The sequence below is a fragment of the Momordica charantia genome (genome assembly GCF_013281855.1).
Source record: "Momordica charantia cultivar OHB3-1 chromosome 8 unlocalized genomic scaffold, Mcharantia_2.0 BLBB01000008.1, whole genome shotgun sequence".
NCBI classification, from domain to species: Eukaryota; Viridiplantae; Streptophyta; class Magnoliopsida; order Cucurbitales; family Cucurbitaceae; genus Momordica; species Momordica charantia.
In genome coordinates this window covers 7,497,812-7,515,426 of record NW_028275166.1, presented here as the reverse complement: position 1 = coordinate 7,515,426, position 17,615 = coordinate 7,497,812, and the positions used below count along the sequence as shown (strand labels likewise).

The following is a 17,615-nucleotide window of genomic DNA, read 5'->3' as shown; positions in this document are numbered from 1 at the left end:
TACTTCATTACAGTTCTTTTTTCAAGCAGCATTTTCAAATGATCTCCAATAATTGATCCAACCATTTGTTGTATAAATGTAGAATCTATTAGATGCCTGTGGTAGATTGATATTAGACAAAGGCCGCTAAGTCGAGATGTAATTCTTCAATTCTAATTTACTAAACTTCAATGTAATCCAATTTGACTTTTCTAGTATCTGTATAATAAGTACTATAAACTATATGCTTAAAAAACATTATCTATATGATTAAAAGGAACTATTCTTTCTTTTCTTCCAGATATCCAAGGTGACCATAAAGACAATTAAATTACATGACAAGTGTGACGCTCGAGCAGAGAGGAAGGATGTATTGATGAATCGATATCACATCTGAATGAGAGGGATCCTGAGACTATGGAAGGATGGTCAAGAAAAGGCTTAAAAGAATTGACTAACAAGGTGCACCTTCCATTTCGGTAACTCAATCATAAGAACTCTAAAGTTAAACGTGCTTGATTTGGAGCAATCTTCGGTTCGGTGACCTTTTAGTTGCTTTACTAGGAAGCATGTGAATGAGGACAAAACTAGCTGAAAGGACTCGTGTTTAGAGATAGCCTACGCTTTTCTAAGTAGCTCAGAACTAGACGGTAACACAACCAGGTCACAGGGGATGCAGGGGAATGCCAATTAGGGTCAAATTGGGATTCCGAATCCTGAGCCTGAGGTATTACACAAGGCTCCCAAATGACGGCCTCATTGGCAAGGGCTTGGGGTCTCTTAGTCATATCGGCTCAGATGTCAAGTTCAAACCTTCGAATGAGCTTAATATAAAAAAAATAAAAAATAATCTTCGATGTCTCCCGGATCCGAGCATTAAGGCGGGTGTGGGTGCCCCCGTTTATAGTAGAGCTAAGCTCCGATTCTCTATTATCAAAAGAAAAAAAAATAACATGACAATGATGATGCTGCCCTCTTCGTCATCCCCAACGTTTCTAGTTTCTAGATTTGACATGACAGACATGTATAATTAGGACCTTGAAAATAGGTTGAGACTTGAGCCTTCAAACCAAACCTACTCTTATGTGTTTAAAATAAGAAGATACTTCCCGCAGCCCATACTTTTTTGCTAAGGGAAGAGATGACAAACCAAGTTCTTAAAGGTTTTGAGTTAAGGTAAATTAATTACTTAACCTATTCTCAACATTTCTCCTTGTGGGCTTGTGGGCTTGGTTATTAATTTGATCAATGAGGAGTAACGATTAGGGAAACAACAGTTAAGTTACTTGATTAAGATCAATTTAATCATTTAATACATTCACTACACTTCAGAGCATATGCATGCATATCATTTCAACACAAGTAATACCACAATAACATTTTCATCATTTTCCACAAATCAGGGGGAGAAGCAATGATATTTCGAAAAGCCTCCCTCACCTCTTCCAACTGGTGACCCAAAGATGAAAACCTAAATGTGCCCAGGGTTGATCATCGAAGCCAGAGCAATAACAAGAAAAGAATTTTGATGTAGCTAACAGCTACCTTCATAGTTGATTTATTAAGGTCATCACCTTCTACCTAGCTTGTTCTACCTCTTTAGGGGGAGATCTTCCATCCAAAAATATCTCCATCGGGAGGAAAGAAAAAAAACTAATTTTTTTCAAGAATCTTATTGAAATAAGCATGATAAAGATACAAATACATTCCAAAACTTTTTAATGGCTCAATGTAAAGATTGGTATTATCTGGAGACGTTATCTTAATCGGGTAGTTTGTAGAAGCCTTATTCAAAAGGTAAACAGTCGCTCGTATAAACATTTTAACGTGGACCCACACTCTTTAATCAGTATCGCAATGTGTCACCAAATAGCTAAATTCTATTTGGAAATCATTATTTACTTAAGGTTCTTGCAGTAGAATCGATCACCCTTTACACTGCTAAGTGCCCCCACCAAGCACAATTTAAAAAGTAGTTCAAGACCCACTAAGCTGATTAACTGAACCAAAATATGGGGGGATTGGCAAGTGGCAATCGTCCAGGAAGACGAACCAAAAAATGGACCATTCGCCAGACTCATCAGAAAAAGTGGCGGAATCAGAAACTTATTAAAACCTACAGATAGGCTTTATAGTAAATGCATCCTTAACTACTTGACTGCTATAAACGTGCAAGTAATATGAATCAGTGTGGCGTTGGTCCCCTCCACCAAACACACGCAAAATCCGGTTACATATATATACTCAGGGAACAATATCTCATGCCCGATCTACCTTCACAATGTAACACCAATCTAAATGCCTCCAGAAATGGAAAAGTAACAATAGCATAGATTCCAATAATGACATTAGGCTTAACATCAATGCCTTACCTTACAAATGTCACTGCCTTCCACCTTCAAACCTCGATGCATACCGACTCCCCACGCCAACAGTTCAATCACATAGTATTGAATAAACATAATAACAAACTATAAGGAAGCCAAGGAATAAAATATATGCAAACTGTGTGTACAAGTTATGATGATAAATATTCTTGTCTTAAGATAACAAAATGTATAGTTCTCTACAAAGAATTATCAACAGGCCAATTCTGTCCCTTCAATTAGTGGTTTTTAATCTCAGTTGGTTCTTAACCAAGATAAGTTCAATGGTATTGGACAAGGAGTTCCAACATGATTGTTTTATTTCTCATAGTAAAAACTAAAAATTTTCACAAAAATTTTATTTAACCATATTTACCATATCATGAATTACACTACACTTGAAAAATTCAGTGATGAGTTAGACAACACTCCTGCTACACCAATCACCATTAGATCATAGCAGATAAGTTTATCTTACAACCCTCTCACAACATTGTGATAGTGTACTCACTAGTACCGTCACAGCTCTTATTGATGTTGGTGAGTCAATATATGGTAAAACATAATTTGAAAGATTCTGGAAACTTGAAGCATTTTACAAGAAGCGAACTTTCTAGTATCTGCCGCAAATGAAGCTGGCAAGGCATGTTCAAAGTTACAGAAGAGAAACTCTGAATAAGAAAGATTGACAGAGAAAATGCAAGTTATGCTGATAAGAGATTGAAGGTAAAAGCTCAAGCATCATACAAATGAGTTCTCCGATTACTAGAGATCTTGTAGAGGATCCTTGTATTTAGTAACTGCCAGCATGTTGTTGATTAAAATGCATGCTTAAGACGAACAGTTAGGAGTGCCCCTTGAGCGTAAAGGAAAGCATGATCCAGGCATGGGTAAAGCAGAACTATTCGAATGCTCACATCTTAGAGGCCTTAACAAAGGTTGAAAATTTGGAGGACTCGTTTCCCAGCAGAGCCTGGGGACTTCCTTGTTCCACCTGTCAGAGGAAAGGAAAAAGATTATGCTTTACAAATGAGCAAAAGCTCGAAATTCTGCTAATAACAGTAAATATTGGCTACATTCTGTGGATTATTAATGGGTGAAATACATTACTTTTTTGATAAAATGCTAACAACCATCTGTGTCTGTAAGAGAAGAAATAATCAACTTGAAAAACTGTTTTTCAAGCAGATAATTAACACGTCAAGGCTTGTTTCCTACAGGTTTATTGATTTTCCTCTTTTTCTGTTGTTTGGCCCAGGATCTGATTTTAGGTTGTACAGCCCGGAACCCCCAGAACTTTCATATCAAACCCTACATTGATCCCAGTACATTTCTTACTGCTGTCATGGGGAATAGCATAGTACTTTTGGTGTAAGATTTGAATGGAAAATTTTGTTATAATCATTATTATGTATAATAGACTCGTTCAATTAATACAATGCCAGCCCTTATTTATAGATTATATTTTAATACATATGGATGTAGCTAAGTGTTAACAACTATATATATATATATATTTTTTTTTTTTTTTTTTCTTATAAGAAACAGGGCTTTCATTGAGATAAATGAATAAAGACTACAATAAGAGGGCATACAAAAAAACAGCCCAGCAAAAAGAAACCCCTAAAGAATCGAGCTCCAATCCAAAAGTATGACTCCTAACTGAGAATTATAAAAAGCCTTAGTGACCGATCCCCATAGAGAAGTGTTAAATCTAATAAGATCCCACACATAATCCACAGATCTCTCCACTCCCCTAAAAGTTCTATTGTTTCTCTCCTGCCAAATACCCCATAGATTAGCCAGAAAACACGCTTGCCAAAGAAAACTATATTGTTAACTAACTAACCTAACGGCTACTAATAAACAAATATTTGAGAGGATAGCTAACAATCATTTAATGAGCTGGAGGAACTAGGGATGTAGTATAATTAGGAACAATTTTGCAGTTTTGTTTTTAGTTAGTTTTTGTAGTCTTTAATTGTTGCTGGATTTCATCTAAGCAAAATAATTTTACAAGGTGTGGACAAAATAGGACGAGCAAGTTAAGATTACCAAAAAAAACAAAAGACATGTTCAGAAATAACGGACAGCTTGGAAATAAAAATAATGTGGAAAAAGGATATACATATTCATAAATTGGCATTCATTTGCAAACTAAGCATATTTAGAATTCCACAAGCAACAAATAGAGAAAAAGACATGCATATTCATTCGAGGATATACACATGAAAAATTAGTATTTCAGGTCATGCCATATTCATTCAGAGACATTAACATGCAAACTTGTATACCAGGATCCCATAGTCAAGAATCAGAATATCATCCATGTTTAAGACTGTGGAAATACGATGGGCAATCGTGACCACTGTCATCCCCCTGCATTCATTGGATATGGCGTTTTGCAACAATGATGCTGTCTGAGTATCAATGTTTGCTGTGCACTCATCCAAACACAGCACCTGAAAAGATTTGTGTCAGCATCTCCTCACAATTTAGCATCCATATATACAAGAGCAAAAAGTTTTAACCTGAGCTAAAATTAGGAATACCCAGTAAACTCTTTCAATTCTCACACTCAAAGTAATAGTTATAGCCCTTGAACTAAAAATGAATATAGCTATAGGCCATAATTTATAGGAAAGAAAAATTCTACACAAGGAAACAGAATCGTAATCCTTGTGAATCAGCAAAAACGAGGAAACAAATATTTATATAATTGTACCCAATATTCCACTATCTTCCAAGATGGATATAAAAAATCTATTATTCCCAACTAGGCCCACCAAGGTTTCAAATGTTAGTCTACATACAAAGTCCTTTTGTCGAGAAACCTTCTAGTTATTCTAAGGAAGGTATGAAGGAGAGAAGTTTGAATGACACCTAGAATTCTGATACCATGTGGGATGTGGAGATGCAGAGAGCAGAGGAAAATGCTCTTCCGGTATTACTAATGGTAATAGTTGCATCCCTACATTCATATGAAAAGTTCTGTAATAAAATATTGTACGAGGAAATATGTCGTCTTCCAATTAAAGCCAATATCCGTAATAATTGGCATCTTTGCAAGAGGAAACAATCTATTTTTAATGTAGCTTTCTTCCAATCTACGAAATTTTTCTTTGCCTTAACATTCGACCTGAAGCCTAGTTCGTTGAGATGTAGTATTAGAAGTTCATATATGCTGTGAACTCCATTTGCTTCAAAATCCAACATTAGAAATGAAAAGTGGCTATGAATACTAACTGATGTTGGAATCACAGAAAAAGTAGAAAGAACAAAGAACTGGATTTTCCATTCAAAATGAGGTCCATTTAGAGTGATGCTATGGAGTAATTCGTATGATCTATGGCCTCGGGAAAACATATAGATGTTTCACACAACTATATGATTTTATTCTCTCTTTTTTTTCCATATGAAACATGTACTTTCCATTAAGAGCTCAAAAATGAGTAAACAAAATGGATCGTGGAGTTATATATGATAAAAAAGTTGTTTCTCATACTACTATATGATCAAAAAAGTTTATTTCCCCCTCACCTTAGAGGACTTCAGAAGTGCACGTGCAAGACAAAGAAGCTGCCGCTGCCCAATGGAAAACGATAACCCAGATTCCTTAACATGAAAATCTAATCCTCCGGCTGCTTCAATTTCCCTCTTGATATAACATCTTTCAAGAACTTCCAAAATTTTTTGATCATCATACAAGTGGAATGGATCCAGATTTTCCCTGTGCATTAGGAAATTTTGAAAGTTTAAGGTTTGAAGGTCAAAACAAACATCCAAAGGAATTGTTCAAGCTGTTTCAGATAGAAATAATTGATTCCTGATGAAATTAAATTGCAGAAATATACATAACAATATTTTGGAAGAAGCATTTCATTTTAAGCACCTTAAAGAACCTTCAAACAAGAATGGAGTCTGAGGAACAACAGCAAAGCGCATTCGTAGATCTCTAACAGGGACTTCAGCAATATCTATCCCATCCACCAGTATGCGCCCAGCACATATTGGCATCAGGCGGAAAAGGGAATTCAAGATACTAGACTTACCAGCACCTGTTCTACCAATTATCCCTACCTATTATAAAAAGAAGAGATGCAAGTATGAGCAAGACACAATACCATATTGTAAGAATATAAACCAGGCAGAAAGAACCCAGTAGGAATGAAACATAAAACTAGATAAAAAGAAGCTTCTGTCGCAACAACCATCCATTACTGATGCAATCATCAATCTTCATTTTTTCACACACCTGTGCTCCTCCCAGGATTGTAAAAGAAATATCGTGAAGCGCTGCTGGCAAATATGGTTTATATCTCAAAGTAACATTTTGAAATTCAATTCTTCCTTGATATGGCCACTCTGAATCTAAGGATCGGCACCCATGCAAGTCTTCTTGAGGAATGTCGATATACTAAAAAGGTTGATATAAATAACACATAAATAACTGAAATACACTTTCTTGAATCTGCACAAAAAAGCAGCTTTTTATCCGTACCTGAAGAGCTCTTTCCATAGAAACCATCTCTTTCTCTGTTTCAGTAAAACTTGTCAAAAAGTTTCCCAACAAAGAAACAACTGGAGCAGCATACGAGAGTGCCAGCCCAACCTATCAAGCGAAAAATGTGAAGGCTAATTAATCACTCAATTTCACAACATTGAAAATTAGCATTACTCTATAAGTCAACAGAATTATACTAATAATAGAAAAATACTAGAACAAGAGAATAAGACATGCATAATCTTTTTACATCCACCAAAATCACTTAGCTAGAACAGTCTCATCAAGAACTCTCAGAGTTGCAGATGCCCATAGCACCCTACTCAATTGATCACAAATTGCCATACAACCTCCCACTTTACAAAATGAGAACCCCCGCCCTCTTCAGAACTCTTATCCCTATTAATCTTGAGCCCACAAATGACCTCAAAGATTAAATTAGACACTTGACACTGCACTATAAGTCGACGTCATATTGTCCATTAATCAAATTTTGAAGGCATTCAGCAGAATTTTAAATAAATAAGAAATCCAGATCATACCAGCCCTGGTGTACCAAAGTTTATAGGGAGATTTCCTAGAGATCCAATAACAGCCATCACCGCAATAAACGAGATGATCAAACCTGCTAATAACTGAAAGTAAATGCGAATTACTACAACAATCAAAAGGATCCCTATTTCTTTCATCCAGTTACTGGTCAAACAAATAGGCTAATACTAAAAAATAAAAAGAGAAATCAACAAAAAATAATAACTCAAAATATCTAAATGTACAGAAAGGTTGTAGATGTAGTCCAGAAGCTTGGATTCCATATACGTCTATAAATTTATTTCAGCTTTTAGTTTAATTAGTTAATAACTGATTCTTTTGTTTTGGACTCAGAATCTCTGGGCTGGGTTTTGACTGTTAACCAGTTTTACAGGTTCCCTCTTTGTGCCTGATAGTATTTAAAGACTGCATTTAGGATGTTAATTCAGTTTTTTCACATCAATTAAAAATTCTCTGGTTGTTTATCAGTTGTTAAGGAGGCTTAGACTACAACTGTTTCACATTGGATAAAGCCTTTATAGATGTAGATCTACTAATAAGAAATGCAATCGATTGATTGTGTGTTTGAAAAATTAGGTCATAAACACAATGCTTATCCTTCAAATATACCTGAAGTCGGAGGGATAGCCACAAACTTGCTGTTATTTCTGAGTAACTGGTTTGTTGATACAATATGATGTGCTTTGTGAATCTTGTAAAAAAGAAATCCTGTATCCATCAAGTTTTATTAGTACAAAAATACTAATGCCAATAGCAATTATTTGCAACAAGTACTTGAACTCACAACAGCCATCAAGACAAGATAGCAACAGCGGCCAAGAAATTATGAGACATCAAACAATTATGAGATACCGTGCTCTCAGGATAGCTTATTTTTTTTCTTTTCTTAAGAACAAGATACAAAACTTTTCATTCATGTATTAAAGGGAACAAAATTTGTTCAAAGATGCAAACTCTAGAAAGACAGAATAAAAGAAAAATAAACTTATATTCTACAATGTAGATTGCAACATGATATAGAATATTTCAGACACCAGAAGAGAACAATGGATATTGCAAGACATGATGTATGTGAATTTCTAAAAGAGCGAAGCTGTAATTCATCAGTAGTGAAGATCCAGCATATTTTTTGGAAGAGAAAGAGGTTGTTAATGAAGATTTATCAGAGGTTTCCCTAGCAGAACAATTTAATTTACTTTTTGCAGAGGATTCCAATCTTCTGCAAAAATGGATTCCATTCCTTCTCCTCCTCGGGAGCAGACTTTGGTAGTCGAAAAAGCTTCTTGCACAAATTATCAAAGTTTTTTTAAATTTTTTGAAGGTGTTTGTCTTATCCTAGTTCCATTTACTGAATAGGTAGCCTTTAATTATGGGCAACTGGTTTTTGGTTGGTTCCGCTTTGCAGCAGTTTTGAGGATTGAGATATTATCACTTTTGAGGTTTCAATTTCTTTTCTTCTAGTGATCAGCTTGTGTTAAGTGATTGTTTTGGTTTCTTCCTCAGCAGTCGGTCCTTTTGAATTGGCAAGCTTTATTGATAACAGTTTTCAGCATCTATTCTTGGACTTCAGATCTCATCTATTTCGAGGGTTTTTTTGTTTCTATGTTTTGTTTGTTTTTTCTTTTCTCTTTTTCGCTTCTTTTGGGAGCTTGTATCCTTGAATTTTGTTCTTCCTTTCCATATTCTCATGAAAAGTTTGTTTCTTGTTCAAAAAAAAAAAAAAGAGCAACGTTTTAGCATTATTCCCATATATTAAGTCACTCAGCCAAATTTTTCCTTCAAATTTTCCATTTCAATCTTGGAATCTGATAAAAGATTAAAACTGAAAAGTTATGGTCAAATAACAGTTACCAAACAATGGCTGCTACCTGTCTCACTAAATCAGAACAAATAAAACCTACTAACTCGCTAAGAAAATTTAAGCTATGGTTTCCCTTAGCATCTGTTATGTTTGCATCTTGTTCTTTTCTGTGCTCACTGGTGGCCTTCTAAGTTCTAACTGGAAATAACTGATTTAGACTGAACACAGGACCTTCATATCTTCATAGAAAATGTGATTGCAAATAACTGCTCACCCAATACCATTTTTTCCACACATCATCAAAGTGATCCCAATACTATACTCTTAGGAGCTTTATAGCAAATATAGGATACAAAATACCACCTCACACTTGAATGCTCTAATAGTTGCAGACCCGTCAAGAGTCTCAGTGAAGGAGGAATATATGGGAGAACGAGAAACACTATCAAGCCGTCTCAATTCCCGAGCTGTGGACCTGTAAAAGAACTGCAAAGTTTTTTATTATGTAAGCAGAGGTGAAAATCTCTCTCTTTTTCAATAATCAATATCAAGAGCATAAAGCAAAGAGTTCTAAGGACAAATAGCTTTATTTTAGAAGAAATTTTCGTAAATGGTATTTGCTCTCCTTGAGGCATAAAATTTGAGTGATTAAAGTACGTGCACCCTACAGCATATGGATTTTGTAAGTCTCTCTCTATTAACCTTATTGCCCATCCTACTCTTTGCTCTCCTTTATTCGCCAAGCTCTGGAAGGCCAAATCCCTAAGAATATTAGGTTCCTCTCCTTTTACTTTCATTTCTATAAATATTTCTGTATCCAAAAAGAATAGCATTATCTGTTTTGGTAATCCTATACACTTCTATATAAAAATTAAAGACGGTCATCAAAATTAATATTTGAATTCCTATAATAATATTTAATACATACCTGAAGCTTGCTGTAGATATACCAGAATGGCAGTAGCAACAACAAGAAGAATACCTAATTGAACAAATATAAGCATTGAAATTTTTACCTAATAATGGTTCTTTAAGGAAAAAAATCACATCCAGTAAAGTTTAAGGAATCTGAACAAATATGTAGTACCTGTACATATGACAAGACTATCACAATTCCCAACAAGCCAACAAAATTTGCTAGGAGGATGTTGAGGATAAATGGAAGAGAATCATCAATAGTATAGAGATCAGAAGACAACCTACAAAAAGAAACAATTATGCAAGGCATGAGGAGAAGGAAGGAGCTCTATGTCTCTCGCTATCCTCAACTAACCTGTTCAGGATTCGTCCACCTGGTGTCTGATAAAAGAACTGTATAGGTGCATTAATAAGCTTATTCATTAGTGTATCATGCACCTTAACTGCAGCTTGTAGGCCACCAAATGCAAATGAGAATGCTCTCAACAAAGTAAAGAATGAATTTATGATGCAAAAGATGCAAAGAGTGACCTGCAAAAATGAGTAAGGCATCAAAAAGAAAGATATGCATAGGCACACCTCAATGTTAAAAAATTAAAAAACAATGGAAATGTTGTGTCAGCAAACTTTCATGCTCTCCTGAAAGAAGATAGTTTGCAATGAAAACATAGAAATATTGGCACAAGTTATAATCCATGTATATGGAAGTCATGGCTTTATATGCGAGTTTGAACATGTAAATTTTCTGGGAGAATAACTTTTATACAATAGTCAACCAGATAACTTCAGTACATATGTTTATTCATGAATTTACTATCCAATCTCATTATCTGATTGATTGAATTTGGAAGATGATAGAAATGAATGATCATAATATAGTTAAAGAAGGCATACCCTTTTCACAAAAAATGATGTAACCAAAAGTTCATCAGCCTTCTGTCTTTCTTTAAATATTTCCTATTACTGTTTTAAGTTATTTTTTAGCTGTTGGTTCAGTTCCTAATCAGCTTAAGTTGGTTTTATAGTTAGCTGGACCTCAGTTCGTTAGTTACCTGTTAATATTAGCTTGCTGGCACTTGTTACAATTATATCCATCAAAGTATTCATAAATGTTACAATGATTTTGAAGTAAGAGATAATTTAGTTACATGATAATAAGTATTAAGGTACCTTTGTTCTTGGAGGCTTTGATTATGGTTGGTGGCCACAATTTTCACACTGGTAATGACATAAATCACATCCTAAATGAGTTAGGGTCTATTGTACTCAAACAGGGTTGCGGATTTTTTTCCACCAACTGGGGCCCTCCTGCACCAACTCTGTCCATCCCTATGTTGTTGCTTGATAATGATTAGTTTTTTCACCATTTGTTACCAATTGAGGCCCTCCTGCGCTGACTCTATTACAAAAAATTAAAAATATTTGGAAAGGATGCTGTTGAGGTTTCTCGCCTTCAATCATCCGTCACCAAGCTACAGCAGCTTTATTGTGTGACTTCCCAAATATTTTCATAATATTTCAAATAATTATTTATTGGTATTCTTTCTTTTGTAATCCAGCATGTTGAAATGTGTTTTCTTGGAGGGCTAGGTTGGTTGTTCGTTATTAGTTTGTTTCATTATTATTAGAAAATTTTGTACTGGGTTCTGCTAACTATTAATCAACATTAACTGACTAACGGTTTCTTATTTTTTTAACAATAGTGAGAAGAAGTACAAGAAAACCAAAAGGCTAAAAAGTGCTGAAAGCATCCCAAGAATTACAAATGATACTTGAAGAGTAGCTCGAAAATAAAATTGAAAGAGAAAACCATTGAGAAGCCTTGAACTTTGCAAGCTCAAAACATTCTATCCAATCCTTGCTCTTGCTTGAAAGGTTCTTTGGTTCCTCTCAAACCAAATTTCTGATAATCAGCCATTGACTAACAGCTAATAGCAATAAGATTGGATATATTATATGAATCATGGGAGGAACTACAGCTCGAGATTTCTTCAACTTGAGTAATTAACAACTATTTTACATTAAAATAATTACTTGATCAAAACAAATATAAAATCTAAGCCAACGGCATAAGATGATTTACTAGTAATAATAGAGAAATATAAATGTTGATTACTAGGTAGAAGGTTGTTGAACTATCCATCTGACTTCTTCCCGTTGTGTCAACCCAAAAAGAAAGCCAAAGATCATTCCCATTGCGTGAAACTTGCATTAAAAATGCAGAAATGCATATAATGATTGTAATGGAGTGACCACAAAATGCTGCATAGTTCCTGGAATTGTTGCCACCAAAAATTTCAAAAACTACCAACAATAATCAATTAATGATTTTGATTACAACAAAATTATCCAAAAAAAAGAAGCCACTTTCTGGAATTGCTCGCAGTTAACTGAAGCTGAATATGTTGTTAATGCTTACTTGTATACACTGAGTTGAACTCTGCCCTCTATCCGCATCTCATCATCAACAGTCTCAGTTACTCCATTTGGATCATTCATGGCATCTTTCTCATCAAGGAAATGTGTTTGTGCTTCAGTTCTCTCAATTACTTGGCATTCTTGTCCTTGAATCAGTGTGGATGTATCAACTTCATTCGACCGGGAAAATGCAATATAAGATGAACCAGACAAGTTGGTTGGATGTCCAACCCACTTTACTTTTCCTTTATCCATTACAATAACCATATCAGCAGAATATATTGCCTGTGAAAGATGGGGAAAAAGATCCTGATGTGATCTACAAAGTAGATTTAGCATGTGTTGATATGTTCCACTACATAAATGAGTAGATGTGATTCCTACAGAGCAACAGGCAAAGCTGAGTATGTCTGGTGTTCTATTCTAGACAGTCCAAATTCAAATTTTCAAATGACTAGTTAAAATTTATAATGAAATTATATAACCTTCACTTGATTACAATCATTATAGAAACAGTTGTCTTCCAAACAAGTGAAACATTTGCCCCATAAAATGTTGTCTCACAGATGGATATCATTCTTACTTACCATGAATATGATTCTTTTTTTTTTTTATAAGAAACAATCATGTATATGATATATGATTCATGATGATATCATACTGAATGCATAGAGGGCTTTTTTGTAATGCTAGAGGAACTTTGTGGTTTTTTGTGGTGGCTACAATCTTGTGGAACATATGGAGGGAAAGAAACAATAGAATCTTTTAGAACAAATCCTCAGATTTTCCTTTTTCGTGGAGTAATGTACATCTAACTACTTCTAGGTGGTGCTATAGTTTCAGCAAATTCTTTTGTAATTACTCCTTAAGCTCTATACTCCAAAATTGGAGGGCTTTTTTGTAATAGCTCTTTTGGGGAGGGTTTCTCTCTACCCTTGCCCTTAGGTTGTTCTTTTTGTGAGTAATACGTATCTCTCATGTCTCTTATCAAAAAAAAAAAAAAAAGATTATATCGTACTGAATGCATACTTTAGAAGCTTATATGCAGGGAGTAGCCACTCTTTAAAAGTCTAGGTGCTAAGATTATTCCACTCCTCAACCCAGCTTTCACTTTTCTACCCCAATTTTTTTTTTTTTTTAACAAGAAACGAACTTCTCACTTTTCTACCCCAATTTGATTTTGCTTTTATACCCCTCGCCCCTTAATTCACTTTTATAACCTATTTAGTTAAGACAAGTTTTAGTTTTTGGGTATTTAGATTGTCTTCTGATGCACAAACTTGAACATTATTTAACTTTATTACTTTAATTACTAAGTTTACAATATTATATTTCTTGTTAGGGCCTTGGTATGCATGACTTTCTATGAGATGACATGGACGAGGGTGATGGGTCTCTTGTACTCAAATCAAAGGTGGTGACTACATCAATTCATCAAGGAAGGTGACCTTATAGTGGGGTAGCTTAGATAGTAGGGATTTTTCTTCAAACCCAGTAGTTATGATTTTTCTCTTCAGAACCTGGATCCTTGTGGAAGACTAATGCTAGTAAGCATGGACATCACGCCAATGGTTGGTGAGTAAATCAATTGTGTTACAACCTAAAAATGAATTATTGATATATTAGGTTAATATTAGATTAACTACAAGTTTTGTGAATGCTTGATTTCCTTCTTTAAAGACTTATAAGGAAAAACCACTTTGAATGATATCTGAAAGTCATAACTCCTAATAAGTATTCAATGAGAAATATGCTTGTTTATTCATCGCTTATGCTGATTTAGAATCAATTAACTGTGCCTTTTTTCAAGTAAAAAAAGAACATTTAAGGGAACAACCTGATGATTATGGGTACTGAGAATGCATGTTCTTTTTTGTGCCAAATAACCCAAAATGGCATTACGTAATATCCAATCAGCGACTTGCACATCTACGGCACTAAGAACATCATCAAGCATAAGAATATCTAATCCATGATAAATAGCCCTGTGAATTGCAAAATTCTAAATGAGGTTTTATAAGAATGAAGAGATAAATCACTTTAATGAAGATAAACTTCAAATTTGAGTACATAGAGACGCCATAACCTTGCCATGGCTAATCGGGCTCTTTGGCCCCCAGATAAGTTGACCCCTCTTTCTTCAATATGAGCCATGTCACCTCCAGTCATTAATGCAATATCAACATCTAGAGCACAAGCCCATAAAGTATCCGAGTACCTACTCAAATTGAATTCAACAAGTTGATGAAACAAAAGCTTGTGGATTGCAATAATTTTAATTCAACCAAAAAAAAAATACGAAAGAAGAAAAAGACAGGCTTCATGAGGATTTTTTTTTTTTAATACAAAACAAACATTTCAGTATCAAAATACAGAGCAGAAGAGGGGAGATGAGATATCCCCACCACTGACCACACCAAAGCATGGTATAATAGAAACAGACAATGTAAAATTTTTTACCACACTCCACGGATTCACCTTTGATGATCATAATCCTTTCCGAATAGTATGTTATCCCGAATTGTTCCAGAAAGTATCCATGGGACCTACAATTTCAGGCAAAATGGAATGTCATAAGATTCCTTTTCCAAAACATATGCATAACATAGCATTGCTCAGCCATGAGTAAAAACCTGGGATACATATGCAATCGATCTGTTTGCATGTACAGAACCATGTAGAAGCCGCATTTCTCCCAAGATTGCACTCAATAAGGATGTTTTGCCTGAACCGACCTGAATCACATGCCTTCAGAATAGATTATGTAATGTGATATATGAGGTACAAATTCACTTCATAAATTTGATAAACAAATAACTATTCTGATGCAATCTAACATCCGAGAGTATAAACCCAATTAGTTCTCAACCAAAAGTCTTTACTGTCATTCTAAAAACTTGGAAACACAAGTAATTAACCTGCTAGAGAATGTAAGCCCACTTACTAATTACCAACAAAAGAACCAACTAAAACGAATTAACAGCTTAACCAAACTAACTCGAAGAAAAACCACAAAAAACCTCAAATTACACTACACCAATTCCCTCCCTCATGAAAAATAACTAATTCTCAAGTTAAAAGATAAAAAAGTCTGGAACAATGCTTCAAATAGACTTCTTCCGGTGAATCATAAGAACTCCAATTGAAATGTCTTCTTTAGCTCATAGAAACACCAATTCAATGGTTCATCGAATCCTCAATTTATTGAAGATTCATAAAATTGATATTGGTTTTGTTTGGTTGGGTTATGCAATCTCTCTCTTCAAAAACATTAGTAGTTCGCAGGGCGGAATCTTCATTTCCTGCTGTCATATTCTTGATCAGGATTTTTCTCTTGCTCTAATACCAAAAGAATGCAATCTAGCATTTAAGAATAACTCCAAGAATTCTCAACCAAGGGTATTATGCTAAAAGTTTTCTTTATAGCCAGCTCTCAACTAATCTCATATGACAACCATTAGGCCCTACAACATTTGGTTGTCAAGGAAACTTATAGGATCTATAATCATAACCTAACTAGGTGGCAACTACATCAACCTGGTCATTATTCCAAAAACTTGCAAATACAAAAGATTGACCCTGCTATTTAAGACAGATGTAAGCCCACTAGAGCCAATTACTAACAGACTAACTAAAACTAACTCAAAACAAACTACAAAATAACTCCTAATGACACTACATCATATATGGTCATCCAAATTTGTTCATCACTGCTCATGCTTACAACAGAAGCACAGAATTATCCGGGGAATCAAAGTTAGAGTACTGCTTTTCCTAGAACTTGTAGGTTGCCCAATTCCCTTCCGGAGAAGATGCTGGCTAGAAAATCATCTATTTATCTTTAAATAATAACATTTGTAATGGTTTTAGAAAGATATATTGACTCTGGAAGAATATAAAAGAGATTAAAATTTTGTGGCCCTAGTATGCTTGGTTTAATTGACGGATAGAATTTTGGTTCCATGAAAGAAAACGAGTAAGCACACCCCATGAAGAAATAACAATGAAATGTATCTCAGCTAGGTAATTCTTCCAAAGAAGAATGTGGTGTCGAATGTTGAGTGCCACTGTACGAGGCTCGCTGGAGTAGGCCCCTTATTTTTCGGTTGCCAAAATCTTGGATGTTGCCATTTGGTAGAATCTCCAATGCTCTGTGCCAAATCTTGGTGAGGTCAGGTAAAGTTGGATTATTTTATTGCCATTTATGTAAAGGGAAGCCCTTGCATTCAAATTTAGTTGATTCTTTGTAATTCTGTTTTTTAATTTTTGTCACTCTTCGAGAGTTTGTTTCCTTGAACACTTGTATTATCTTTTCATTATTTCAATGAGAAGTTGTATCTTTTGTTCATAAAAAATATAGGCTAGACTACATGGGTAAACAATATAAAGAAAGACAGACTTACTAAACTTAAAAACAAAATAAACAAATAAAACAAACAATAAAATAATTACAAATACAACCCTACATCAAACTTATCATGAAAACTGCATAAAGCTTACTTCTCCAATAACGGCAACAAAGGAACCCTTGTAGATATTTAGAGTCAAATTATTTAATAAAATATTTGGTTCTACTTCCTTGCTGCTGGACCAAGAACAACATGCATTAGACATGAAAACTGCAATTTCTTTAACATCAGAATCTGCCTGGTCATTTATAATGATTGGGGCAGGAGAAAATTTTGTTGCATCTGGTTCAATTTTGTTATCAATGCAAGATAGAAATCTTGTCAATCGTCTAAGAGATATAACAGCCTGGCAATGTATTTAAAACCCAATTAGAAAATACATATAATGAAAAATCTACAGAAGTAAAGTCTTGCAGCATAAAAAACTTACATCAATCATTCCATTAATGACCCAAGGGAATGAATTTAGAGGAGAAATCAAAGTGTTAAATAGAGCAAGACAGGTGAAAACCTGCACATTAAGGTTGGTAAAAATAATACAATAAATTGCATTTTCCTGGAAAAATCAAATTTAGGTAGAATGCATAAAGGAGTTAACAGGAGTTCTCCTATGAAGTACTACCCATATTTGACATATATACAAGCTATTGTTTACTCTAACAAAATAA

General features: G+C 34.6%; 1 protein-coding gene across 15 annotated transcripts in view; it reads right to left on the bottom strand.

Moving 5' to 3' along the window:
- Nucleotides 1-2,844: 2,844 nt before the first annotated feature.
- The window catches only part of ABCC13 (multidrug resistance-associated protein 11), a 32,833-nt gene continuing 18,062 nt past the window's right edge, over nucleotides 2,845-17,615 (bottom strand). For 10 of the 15 annotated variants that reach the window (XM_022297810.2, XM_022297811.2, XM_022297813.2 and 7 more), the window contains 20 exons: nucleotides 17,378-17,458; nucleotides 17,039-17,293; nucleotides 15,172-15,273; nucleotides 15,017-15,084; nucleotides 14,625-14,756; nucleotides 14,376-14,523; nucleotides 12,540-12,823; nucleotides 12,237-12,393; nucleotides 10,476-10,651; nucleotides 10,290-10,401; nucleotides 10,131-10,184; nucleotides 9,566-9,688; nucleotides 8,011-8,109; nucleotides 7,392-7,484; nucleotides 6,847-6,957; nucleotides 6,601-6,762; nucleotides 6,238-6,425; nucleotides 5,886-6,075; nucleotides 4,640-4,807; nucleotides 2,845-3,339 (listed from right to left, as the gene is read on the bottom strand). In XM_022297810.2, the coding sequence (XP_022153502.1) occupies nucleotides 3,259-3,339; nucleotides 4,640-4,807; nucleotides 5,886-6,075; nucleotides 6,238-6,425; nucleotides 6,601-6,762; nucleotides 6,847-6,957; nucleotides 7,392-7,484; nucleotides 8,011-8,109; nucleotides 9,566-9,688; nucleotides 10,131-10,184; nucleotides 10,290-10,401; nucleotides 10,476-10,651; nucleotides 12,237-12,393; nucleotides 12,540-12,823; nucleotides 14,376-14,523; nucleotides 14,625-14,756; nucleotides 15,017-15,084; nucleotides 15,172-15,273; nucleotides 17,039-17,293; nucleotides 17,378-17,458 (2,784 nt within the window). In that variant the 3' untranslated portion in view covers nucleotides 2,845-3,258. Of the gene's footprint in view, nucleotides 3,340-4,639; nucleotides 4,808-5,885; nucleotides 6,076-6,237; nucleotides 6,426-6,556; nucleotides 6,763-6,846; nucleotides 6,958-7,391; nucleotides 7,485-8,010; nucleotides 8,110-9,565; nucleotides 9,689-10,130; nucleotides 10,185-10,289; nucleotides 10,402-10,475; nucleotides 10,652-12,236; nucleotides 12,394-12,539; nucleotides 12,824-14,375; nucleotides 14,524-14,624; nucleotides 14,757-15,016; nucleotides 15,085-15,171; nucleotides 15,274-17,038; nucleotides 17,294-17,377; nucleotides 17,459-17,615 lie in introns of those variants that run through there. The other 5 variants (XM_088127823.1, XM_088127822.1, XM_088127824.1 and 2 more) reach the window with 5 other exon arrangements.